This window comes from Symphalangus syndactylus, chromosome X (genome assembly GCF_028878055.3).
Source record: "Symphalangus syndactylus isolate Jambi chromosome X, NHGRI_mSymSyn1-v2.1_pri, whole genome shotgun sequence".
Classification (NCBI taxonomy): domain Eukaryota; kingdom Metazoa; phylum Chordata; class Mammalia; order Primates; family Hylobatidae; genus Symphalangus; species Symphalangus syndactylus.
In genome coordinates, this window is record NC_072447.2 from 23,820,492 (window position 1) to 23,832,668 (window position 12,177).

At 46.4% G+C, this 12,177-nt stretch overlaps 1 protein-coding gene across 1 annotated transcript in view; it reads right to left on the reverse strand.

Moving 5' to 3' along the window:
- The window catches only part of GPR143 (G protein-coupled receptor 143), a 42,030-nt gene that overhangs the window by 26,413 nt on the left and 3,440 nt on the right, over positions 1 to 12,177 (reverse strand). Inside the window, exons 2-3 of the mRNA XM_055267902.2 lie at positions 10,154 to 10,263; positions 8,768 to 8,862 (exon numbers count right to left, since the gene is read on the reverse strand). Of these exons, the coding sequence (XP_055123877.1) occupies positions 8,768 to 8,862; positions 10,154 to 10,263 (205 nt within the window). The remainder of the gene's footprint in view (positions 1 to 8,767; positions 8,863 to 10,153; positions 10,264 to 12,177) is intronic.

The following is a 12,177-nucleotide window of genomic DNA, read 5'->3' on the forward strand; positions in this document are numbered from 1 at the left end:
CTGCCGCCAGTCTGTGATGTTTGTTATAGCAGACTGGACGGACTAAGACTGCACCTCACGGGCACAGCACTTGCCAGGTGCTCCTCCCAGCCTCCCCACTTACTCCTCTTACAGCCTCATCCCAGGAAGATGCTCTGAGGCTCAAAAGGTTTGAACCTAATGCAAACACCTGGCACATTAACTAGCTGCATCACCTCGGCCAGACCCACTTCTCAGAGCCGTGAGTTGCTCCTGTCAGCTGGGTGAACACAGAAACCCTCTGCGGCCTTCCTGTGCCACTACGCTAAGGGCCAGGTGGACATGAGGCCTGGCTGCTTTCTGCTACTTACGCTGCCCTCCAGGGCAGGCTGGCCGTCCCCGCCCACCTCCTCTTTCCCACAAGGCTGGGCCTGCCCTGGATGCCCAGCTGTCTTCACTTTGAGGACAATCAGGCGGCCCCAGCAGTGGGATTTACCAGCATCCTGTGCTCAGGGAGGTGGAGACATGTACTGGACCATCAGCGCTGTTACTCTGGGATTTCCCTTCCGGTGCACATTCTCTACAGAAGAGGGGCCAGTGATAGGAAACACTTCCCACACCCTTAACCTACAAGATGGCTGTCAGCACGTGCAAAGGTAACTTCGAGTTGAAAGGAATGAAGTACTGACGCATGCTACTCCATGGGTGAACCTCAGAAACAATGCTGAGTGAAAAGCCGGACACAAAGGGTGCACATATTGTGTGATTCTGCAGACATGGGGGGTGGCTGCTAATGGGTACAGGGTTTCTTTCTGGGATGGTAGAAGTGTTCTGTAACTAGTAGTAGTGGGGCTAACTGACGTATAACCTTGCAGATGGCACTAAAAGCCACTGAACTGCACACCTTTAAAGGGCGAATATTACAGTATTTAAGTTACGTCTCAACTAAAAGAATCACAGTTGTATCAGCGCAGTATGTCTCACTCAGTGTACATTGGCTGAATGTTTACTGAGCAAAGATCATGCCTGTTCTAGGCACAGGAAACAGAGTACCTGCCTGCATGGGAGTGACCATCTTAGGAGGATGACATAGAAGAATCAGTGTAATGTCCCAGCCTGTGCCCCTGCTGGGGGCCAGCCCCAGAGGCCATGGCTGGATGGAGAAGATTTTACATGAAGTCAGGCCCATAGACGTGATTAATCTAAAAGATGAGACTATGTTTGTGGTGGTTGTTTTAAGAGAGTTTCCCTCTGTCACCCATACTGGCGTGCAATGGCACAATGATAGCTCACAGTAACTTCAAACTCCTGAGCTCAAGCCTGCCTCAGCCTCCCAAGTAGCTAGGACTACAAGCACTCACCACCACACCCAGCTAACTTTTTTATTTTTCTTTTTAGTAGAGATGGAGTCTTGCTATGTCGCCCAGGCTGGTCTCAAACTCCTGGGCTCAAGCAATCCTCCCATCTCAGCCTCCCAAAGTGCTAGGATTACAGGCATGAGCCAACATGCCTGGCAGAGACTATGTTTATAAGTTAAAGTGGATAAACACTTGTGATAGCCCAAATATATTTCCCTAAAGATGTCCCTGCCCTAATCTCTGGAACCTGTGAATACGTTCCCTTATATGGCAAAAGAGACTTTGCAGGTGTGATGAAGTTAAGGATGTTTGAGATAAGGAAGTCATCCTGGGTTATCTGGGTTGGGCCAATGTAACTGTCAGAATCCAGAAAAGCAGAGACTATCAGCTGCAGAGAACCAGAAAGGAGGGAATTTGAAAAGGATGTAACCCGCCATTGCTGGCTTTGAAGATGGAGGAAAAGGCCACAAGTCAAAGAATGTGAGCTGCAGCCTGGCCTGGAGGTGCACACCTGTAGCCCCAGCTACTCAGGAGGCTGAGGCGGGAGGATTGCTTGAGCCCAGGCGTTGAAGGCTGCAGTGAGCTGTGATCATGCCACTGCCCTCCAGCCTAGATGACAGAGTGAGACACAGCTATTAAAAATAAGAAAGAAAAAAGAATACAGGTTCCTTCTAGAAGCTGGGAGCTGGGTATGGCTGGAGTGGAGAGGGTGAGAGAGGACAGAGGGAGGGCCGTGTGTTGGGGACTGGGTCACAGAAGCCTCTGTGGGCCACAGGACCGTGTCGGTTTAAGTGTAAGTCTGATAATCTACTGGAGGGCTCTTTTCATCTATTCAAAAAAAATTTGAAATAAGATAAACCTTAAAACTTGAAAAAGGCCAGGCGCAGTGGCTCATGCCTGTAATCCCAGCACTTTGGGAGGCCAGGGCGGGTGGATCAGGACCAGCCTGGCCAACATGGTGAAACCCCATCTCTACTAAAAATACAAAAATTAGCTGGGTGTGGTGGCAGGTGCCTGTAGTCCCAGCTACTCAGGAGACTGAGGCAGGAGAATCCCTCGAACCTGGGAGATGGAGGTTGCAGTGAGCCAAGATCACGCCACTGCACTCCAGCCTGGGTGACAGAGCAAGACTCCGTCTCAAATAAATAAATAAATAAATAATAAAAATAAAAATAATTGAAAAAAAACAGAATCTGAAAAAAAAAAAAAAAACCCAGTTATAAAAGATGAGGGGATAGCTTAGAGAAGAAATCAGCCAATGGCTGTGACTGCAAAGTTTTTTATGGAGATGTCAGAAAGGGAGGAGGAGCTGTGCTTGGGCTTGTCTGGTTTGCTTTTTCCTACCTGATCCTCTGGCATGGAAGTGAATTAAGGTGGATCTGCAGCAAACCTTGACCTGAACCTGAGATTTCCCAACAGAAGGACATGAACGTGGGGCTCCTTCTCAGCTGTGTGGGCCCTCACAGCCCACCAGTGAGAGAGGCCTTAGGTCTCCTGAATACCCGGCTCACCCGATAAGCAAGGAGCTCCTATCCCCAAGCCCTCCCAGAGTCACCTCCACACCTAATAGCCAAGTATGAATGCTCAGTCCCACCTGGGAAGGCTGTCTCTGCAGAACCAGCAGCTACTACATGCTTCCTGAGAGAAGAGCGGGGGACTTGCCTTTCGCATCCCCATTCCCGGCACAGCTGGCATTCTTGCACAGTCTCTAGCTTTCATCTTTGTACTTCCATACACCCCACCCCCTTTCCCCCAGGAGTTGAGGCCGCAGCCTTCCAGATGCCGCTGGAAGACTGAAGATGGAAGCTCTGCAGAGCTGACTGGTGCCGTCCAGCTTGGGTTTGCCTCTCCTGTCTGATGGGACGAGGTGGGGTAGGGGTCTGGGGCTCCATGGGATGCATGGCTGTCACTCAAAACTCTACCAGATTCCTGGCAAATATCACAACCCCCACCCCATCGGGACTTTAACTTGGAAGATCAGCTGTGTAGACAAAGGGATCTGAGTGAGAAAGGACACCCTTCTACAATGAGACAAGAGGAAAGAAACAAGTCCAAAGAGCTTCGGGAGGAAAAGAAACACTTCCAGCATGTGTTGCCTCCCACACTGTGACTGGTTCCTGGCGTGGCCCTTCCCTAGCCTGGCTGGGCTGGGAGCGGGTGAGGGTCGGGGGTATGTCTTAGTAATGTGGGCCAGGAACCAGAAGCTTTGTATGAGACTCAGATAACTAACGGAGAGGCTTTCTGCAAAGGGCTGGGTGTTTGAGAGTGCAGAATCTCTGCATTCCAGACCCTGACTTCGGGCTGGGCCTCTGAAACCCACACCGGGGCAGAAGTCAACCCCAATCCACAGCAGATCAGGAGAAGCCTGCGCTCCCCACGGGCTGAAGACCCTTGGTCCCAGCATCCTGCCTTCTGATCACTGAGTTCCAAATGAACTCCCAAACACTATCCTTGGGGTAAGGAGGGCTTCATGATTGCCTGTCCCAGCTTCTCAGGGCCCTGTCTGTCCTCTGGGTCCAGACAGTTCTCAAACTGCCCCGTGGGACCCCATCCCTTTTCCCCCACATCCCCACCATGGGTGGAGGTGAAGTAATATATCTTCCTATGGCAGCAGGGGGTATTACTCTTCTCCCAGCTTCCTTCCAGCACTCTGAGACACTTCTTCTACCCATAACTGGCATCTATAAGACCTACAGTTGTGTCAGACCTCCAACCTCTCCAACACTGAGGGATGCTCAGAGACATGCCAGTCACGAGAGCTGCAGGGCCACGGCTTTATCACACTGCTAATTACCTACTCAAAGCCATATTTCCTTTTTCCCTCAGTAACATAACCTGGATGTCAGGAGGGCAGCTGCATGCTCGGCTCACAGAGTCTATTTCCTACCTCCTTTAGCAGCTAAGTGTGGCATGAAACTAAGTTCTGGCCAGGCGTGGTGGCTCAAGCCTGTAATCTCAACACTTTGGGATGCTGAGGCGGGTGGATCACTTGAGGTCAGGAGTTCGAGACCAGCCTGACTAACATGGTGAAACCCCCATCTCTACTAAAAATACAAAAATTAGCTGGTCGTGGTGGCAGGCACCTGTAATCCCAGCTACTTGGGAAGCTGAGGCAGGAGAATTGCTTGAACCCAGGCGGTAGAGGTTGCAGTGAGCCAAGATCGTGCCATTGCACTCCAGCCTGGGCAAAAAGAGTGAAACTCTACCTTTTTCACCCTAAGAGTGAAACTCCATCTCAAAAAAAAGAAAAGAAAAAAGAAATTAAGAGTGAAACTCCATCTCAAAAAAAGAAAACAAAAAACTAACTTCTGGCCGATAATATGTAACTAGCATTGTATGAAACTCCCAGGACACTACTTAAAGCTGGCTCAGGGGAACACAGGCCTCTATTGCATTGCATTGCTGTATTCCAGCTTCCTGATACTCAGAATGTAGGTGTGATGACTGGAGCACCAGCAGCTATATTGGGCCATGACACTTTGAAGACGGAAGTCACACAATAGGATAGTGACGCAGGAAAATCAAAGGAACCTGGGTCCCTGATGTCCATCACAAGCATCCTGGATTGCCTACCTCTGGACATCTTTAGCATGAAAGAGAAATCCCTACCTTGTTTAAGTCATTATTATATATATTTTATGTAGCCAAAATGAATCTTCACTCATACACCTAATTGGCTGGCTCTGACCTTGACTATCTTCCCTGGAGAATTTTCACAACCAGGCATATCTCAGTTTGGTTCAGATGTGTAAGAGTTTGGGAGCTAAGGTAAAAAGATGGAAGGAACAAGCATAAAAATGAAGTAAGCACTAAACTTCAGGCCAGAGAGACCAAAGTTGATGATGTGATCTACATAAGGAATGTCAATGATTTTACAGCAGGGATCTACTGGGATTACCCAATATATTCTATAGCCTACATATGATCTCTATTTACTGATATTGGCTTTAAAAGTAAATTTATTCAATAAATGGTGCAGGGACAACTGGATATCCACATGCAAAATAATGAAGATGGACCCATTAGTCACCTGTGCACAAAAATTCTAAGTGGACCTAAATTTAAGCATTCAAACCATAAGAAAACATAGGTCTAAATCTTTGTGACTTTGGGTTAGGCAATGATTTCTTAGATATGACAACAAAAGAATAAGAAATCAAAGAAATAGAAAAATTGGACTTCATCAGAATGAAAAACTTTTGTGCTTTGAAAGATATCATCAAGTAGGTGTAAAGACAAACCACAGAATGGGAGAAACTATTTGTGAATCATGTATGTAATATGCTACTTGTATCTAGAATATATAAAGAACTCCTACAACTCAATGATAAAAAACCAAATAGCCCAATGAAATAATGGGCAAAAGAGGTGAATAGACATTTCTCTAAGAAGATATATACATGACCAATCAGCACATGAAAAGATGCTTAGCATCATTACTCATCAGTGAAATCAAAACCATGAGGAGTTACCAATTCACACATGCTAGGATGGCTAAAATTAAAACAGATAATAACAAGTATTGACAAGATGTGGATAAACTGCAATCTTCACATTACTGCTAGAATGTAAAATGGTGCACCCACCTTGGAAAGCAGTTTAACAGTTTCTTTTTTTTTTTTTATTTATTTTTTATTTATTTATTTCTTTTTTTTTTTGAGATGGTCTCGCTCTGTCTCCCAGGCTGGAGTGCAGTGGCGCCATCTCGGCTCACTGCAAGCTCTGCCTCCCGGGTTCACGCCATTCTCCTGCCTCAGCCTCTCAAGTAGCTGGGACTACAGGTGCCTGCCATCACGCCCGGCTAATTTTTTGTATTTTTAGTAGAGATGGGGTTTCACCTTGCTAGCCATGATGGTCTTGATCTCCTGACCTCGTGATCCGCCCGCCTCGGCCTCCCAAGGTGCTGGGATTACAGGGGTGAGCCACTGCGCCCGGCCTTAGTTTAACAGTTTCTTACAAGGTTATACCTAGAGTTACCACATGGCTCAGCAATTACACACCTAGATATATACTCAGGAATATGTGATGAAAACATATGTCCACACAAACACTTGCATACGAATGTCAGTTGCAGCATTATTCCTAGTAGCCAAACAATGGAAGTAGTCAAAACAATGGAAGCACACAAAATGTCCATCAACCGATAAATGGATAAACAAAATGTAGTATAGCCTTACACTGGCATATTATTTAGCAATGAAAAGGGATTGTTTTAATCCATTTAGGCTGCTATAACAAAATATCACACACTAGGTGGCTTATAAACAATTATTGCTCACAGCTCTGGGGGCTCGGAGTCCAAGATCAAGGTACAGCAGATGTGATGTCTGGTGAGGCCCTGCTTCCTGGTTCATACATAGCACCTTCTTGCTGTGTCCCCACATGGTGGAAGGGGTGAGGGAGCTCTCTGGGGCCCCCTTTACAAGGGCACTGATCCCACTTATGACCTAATAACCTCCCAAAGGCCCTGCCTTCTAATACCATCACCTTAGGGGTTAGAATTTCAATATAGGAATTTTTGGAGGGACAGAAACATTCAGACCATAACAGGAATGAAGCACAGACACATGACAACACGGATAAACTGTGAAGATGTTACACTGAGTTAAAAACCCAAACACGAAAGGTCACGTACTGTATGATTCCATTGCTATGAAATGTCCAGAACATGTGGCTCCACAGAGACAAAGTAGATAAGTGGTTGCTGGGGGCTGTGGGGAGGGGGCAGTGAGGAGTGACTAATAACCAGCACAGAGCTGTAGAAGGGATGATTAAAATGGTATAAAATCAATGATGGTGATGGTTATGCAATTCTGTGAATATACTAAAAACCACTGGATTTTAGGCTTTAAACAGGTGACCTTTATAAAGCTGGGTTTGTTCGGTTGTTCGTTTGTATTGTTTTTTGAGATAGGGTCTCACTCTGTCGCCCAGGCTGGAGTACAGTGACACGATCATGGCTCACAGTGCTTTGACCTCCTGGGCTCAAGCCATCCTCCCACCTCAGCCTCCTGAGTAGCTGGGACCACCATTGCACCCCACCATGCCTGGCTATCTTTTTTTTTATTTTTTGTAGAGATGGGGTCTCACTATGTTGCCCAGGCTGGTCTCAAAACTCCTGGGCTCAAGCAGTCCTCCTGCTTCAGCCTCCCAAAGTTCTGGGATTACAGGTGTGAGCCACTGTGCCTGGCCTACAAAGCTGTATTTAAACAAAAACAAGAACCAAAAAACAGGCAAGGAAGGGCTCCCTCCAAAGGGGACCTGAATCAAGTGGACCATGAACTTGGTGGGGGCAAATGCTTCCTGGATTTGGAGCCCTGCCATGCCACGTCCAGCTTCTCTGTCAGTTCAGCTCTCTATGTGGATGTTTCCTCGACACATGCGCATCCCACCTACTGTAACAGCTGATAGATATCAAGAGCTGACAACGTTTCAGGACTGTTCTTAACCATATACATGGATGATCACATTTACTCTTCGCAGTGACCTTGTGGGTACCATTTCACAGCTGAGAAAATAGAAGTCCAGAGAAGTTAAACAACTCGCCAACAGTTACACAACTCATGAGTGACTGGGCATCAGTTCAAACACACCAGTGCCCCAGGTACTAACCACTGAGTAACTCCATGCCAAGCAGCCATCTCCAGCCCCGGCATTCTCAGGTTCCAGATTTAGCATGAAGTGTCAATATATACATCCTTTGAACCTTTAAATGTAATAAAAAATTGTTTATGCAGTGGCTCATGCCTGTAATCCCAGCACTTTGGGAGGCCGAGGCAGGAGGATCACTTGAAGCCAGGAGTTTGAGACCAGCCTGGGCTGCATAGCAAGACCCCATCTCTACAAAAATAATAAAATTAGCCAGGTTTGGTGGCACATGTCTGTAGTCCCAGCTACAGACTGAGGAGGCTGAGGTTGGAAGAATCGCTTGAGCCTGGGAGGTTGAGGCAGCAGTGAACCATACTCTCACCACCGCACTCCAGCCTGAGTGTCAAAGCGAGACCCCGTCTCTAAAAAGGAAAAAATAATAAAATTGTTTATATACATGCCCATTCTGTTTTCGTATTTGTCCAGTTCCAGATATTTCATTTATTGTATTACTTGCTTTCAAGGTTTTAAAAATCCTCAAGATTTTGTTTTGTTATTTTGGAGATGGACTCTCACTAAGTTTCACAGGCTGGTCTCAAACTCCTGGCCTCATGCAATCCTCCTACCTCCCAAGTAGCTGGGATTACAGGTACAAGCCACTGTGCCTGGCTAATATTTTAAATGTGCCTTTGGCCTCTTATAAAAATGAGCTGCCATGGATGTTTCTAGGCGAAGGGGCCAGGTGACAGATTCTGAAAGACGGTGTCTGCAACACTGCAAAATACTTTTAAATGCTCAGTGCCATCTCTAATCTTCCCTCTAAAATAGAACTAGGGCAGAAATCCCATTTCCTCGGTGAATACCTCAGTCCTGCCGATCTCCGGATCACCAGATAAGCGTCCACTGCATAGCAAAACAGCCACCAGAAGCAGGCACTGTACAACAGCTGGATCCACATCTGCAATCAGGAAGAGCCTGCATTAAAATGTCTGGAAACAGGTACAAGAAGCCCAGCCCATCCTTGAGACGGCAGGGCAGACACCGGCTTCCTCTGACGTCAGGAAGCTGCACGTGACAGCTCTCGGGACACAAGCGGGCACAGCCCCTGGGACCAAGGAGGGTGTGGCCTGGGATAGGTGTAGGCATTTGGATTTGACTAAGGAACTCTGCCTTCTGCTCCACTTGCATGCAGGAAGGATGAAGTTCCAAGATATGTCATTTAAACTGGGGTGCAGGCTCAAGGGGGCTTCGAACTAGATAAAAGCTCTTGTTCTGAGGAAGAATGAGTACGGGGAGGAGGGACTCAGGCAGTCCTTCCAAAGAGAAGATGGAAGAAGGGGACTCCAGTGTTAGAAACGACACAAGGTCAAGATGTCTCGCCACTGCGGGCTGAGACAGAGGCTCCATAGATGCAGTTAGGAAGCCACTGAGGACAGGGAAGCGAGGAAACTGGCAATTCTGCTCCAGCACAGGGCAATCAACACAGCATCAGGGAATGTGCTTCAAATCACTCACCTGAGCACCACCATGACGGATAGAGCATAACATACATGTGTATGTGTGTCTGTGTATATATGATATCTATTTACTTATTCAATAATTTGTTTATATATAATTATGTGGTTTTATTTTTTTTCTTTGAAGACAGAGTTTCACTCTGTCACCCAGGCTGGAGTGCAGTGGCGCGATCTTGGCTCACTGCAACCTCCGCCTCCTGGGTTCAAGCAATTCTCCTGCCTTAGCCTCCTGAGTAGCTGGGACCATGCGCACACACCACCACGCCGAGCTAATTTTGTATTTTTAGTAGAGACGGGGTTTCACCCTGTTGGCCAGGCTGGTCTGGAACTCCTGGCCTCAAGTGATCCACCTGCCTCGGCCTCCCAAAGTGCTGGGATTACAGGTGTGGGCTGCCGTGCCCGGCTTATATGTTTTATTTAATATATTTAAGTATATATTTAAACAAAATGCATCCAATGGATTGATAACTTTTTCTGTGCCAGCTGGTTTTGCTTGTGGCCTCATTTAAGCGGAGGATGCATTTGTGAAGGGGAGGGAGAAACAACACTTGAGTGTCTGGGCAGCATCCCCTGGAGGGTTTTGTTAAAACACAGAGAGGGCTGGGTTCCTGGTCAGCAGGATGGGGCAGGACGTGAGAACCTGCATTTCTAACAGACTCCCAGGGTTTGCTGCTGCTGTGATTTGAGGAGCATAAGTAGGGAGGAGAGGGCATGCAGAGGGGGTGGACTCACCGCACTCCCCACGCAGAACGCAGCAGGCCAAATTTCCGTGTGGTTCATATCCGAGACGCTGTCAACAAAATTTGGGAATCCTAACCACACGGTGGACCGGATCACGATACCTAAGAGAGAATTGGATAATACTTTGTATCTGATCCTAATCAAATCTAAAGCTGACTTCTTGCTTTGGAAAAATGATAGATACCTAATAGATAGAGATAGGAAGAGAGGAAGGAAGAAGGAAGGAAGAAAAGGAAGGACGGAGAAAGGAGGGAAAAATATAAGGAAGGAAAAGGAAGAAAGGAAGAAAAATACATATTTATGTGTGGAAAGAGAGAAAAAGAAGATTGAAACTCATAAAATAACTTTTTAAATTTTTTTTTTTTTATTATTATTTTTTATTTTTTATTTTTTTGAGACGGAGTCTGGCTCTGTCACCCAGGCTGGAGTACAGTGGTAAAAACCCTGCTCACTGCAACTTCAGCCTCCCGGGTTTAAGTAATTCTCCTGCCTCAGCCTCCCGAGTGGCTGGGATTACAGGCACCCGCAACCACGCCCGGCTAATTTTTGTATTTTTAGTAGAGACGGGGTTTCACCATGTTGGCCAGGCTGCTCTCAAACTCCTGACCTCAAGTGATCTGTTCGTCTTGGTCTCCCAAAGTGGGATTACAGGCATGAGCCACCACCCCTGGCCTGAAACTCAGAAAATAACTCTTATGGTAGCAAAACAAACACAGGCACTTTAACGTAAACCATAGTTGGCCACAGTCTCATCCCTATTTTGTTTGTCTGTTTGTTTACTTGCAATATGTGACTAGCAATCTGTATTTCTCGGCTGCATTTCAGTGGCCATATTAGTTATTCCTCACATAAAAAAGAATTTTTCAAAAAGCACAATTTAGAAGTTTGAATATATAGTTCCTTCATTCTTTTTTTAAACACATTTAAAATTTTCACAAATTAGTTCTCAATAATTTGCCTTTAACATTTATTCTTTGTGAGTTTCTCTTGCTATTAGACCCAAATGTCTAATATCCTCAAAACAGTATGCACACTCATGGTACATATTATGGTTCTTTGTTAGGTAATGCAATATCCGTTGTTTAAAAGTATACTAGGGTCTGGGCGCGGTGCTCACGCCTGTAATCCCAGCACTTTGGGAGGCCAAGGCCGGCGGATCACTTGAGCCTAGGAGATAAGACCAGCCTGGCGAAATCCCATCTCTACAAAAATACAATAATTAGCTGGGGGTGGTGGCACGCGCCTGTGGTCCCAGCTACTTAGGAGGCTGAGGTGGGAGAATCGCTTGAGCCCGGAAGGCAGAGGTTGCAGTGAGTCGAGATCGCACCACTGTACTCCAGCCTGGGCGGCAGAGTGAAACCCTGTGTCAAAAAAAAAAAAAAAAAAAAAAAAAAAAAAAAAAGCCTGGCATGGTGGCTCACGCCTATAATCCCAGCACTTTGGGAGGCTGAGGTGGGTGGATTGCCTGAGGTCAGGAGTTTGAGACCAGCCTAGCCAACATGGTGAAACCCCATCTCTACTAAAAATACAAAAATTAGCCGGGCATGGTGGTGGGCGCCTATAATCCCAGCTGCTCAGGAGGCTGAGGCACAAGAATCCCTTGAACCTGGGAGGTGGAGGTTGCAGTGAGCCAAGATTGTACCACTGCCTCCAGCCTGGGCGACAGAGCAAGACTCCATCTGAGGGAAAAAAAAAAAAAAGTACACTAGGTAATGTAAAGGGGAGAACTGTAAACAACACCAAGCTACATACTATGTAGTAGTGCTCACTGGTATACATGCCATACACCGCTAAACACACGCTATGCAATACACTACTAAAATCACACCATATAATACACAACACACCATGTGATACACCACTAAACAAATGCTACGTAATATACTACTAAACACATACCATGTAATATACCACTAAACACACACTATGTAATACACTACTAAACGACAACTGTGAACACTAAAAAGCTCAAGACATCTTCTCATTATCAAGCCACTGCCAACAAAAACAATGCC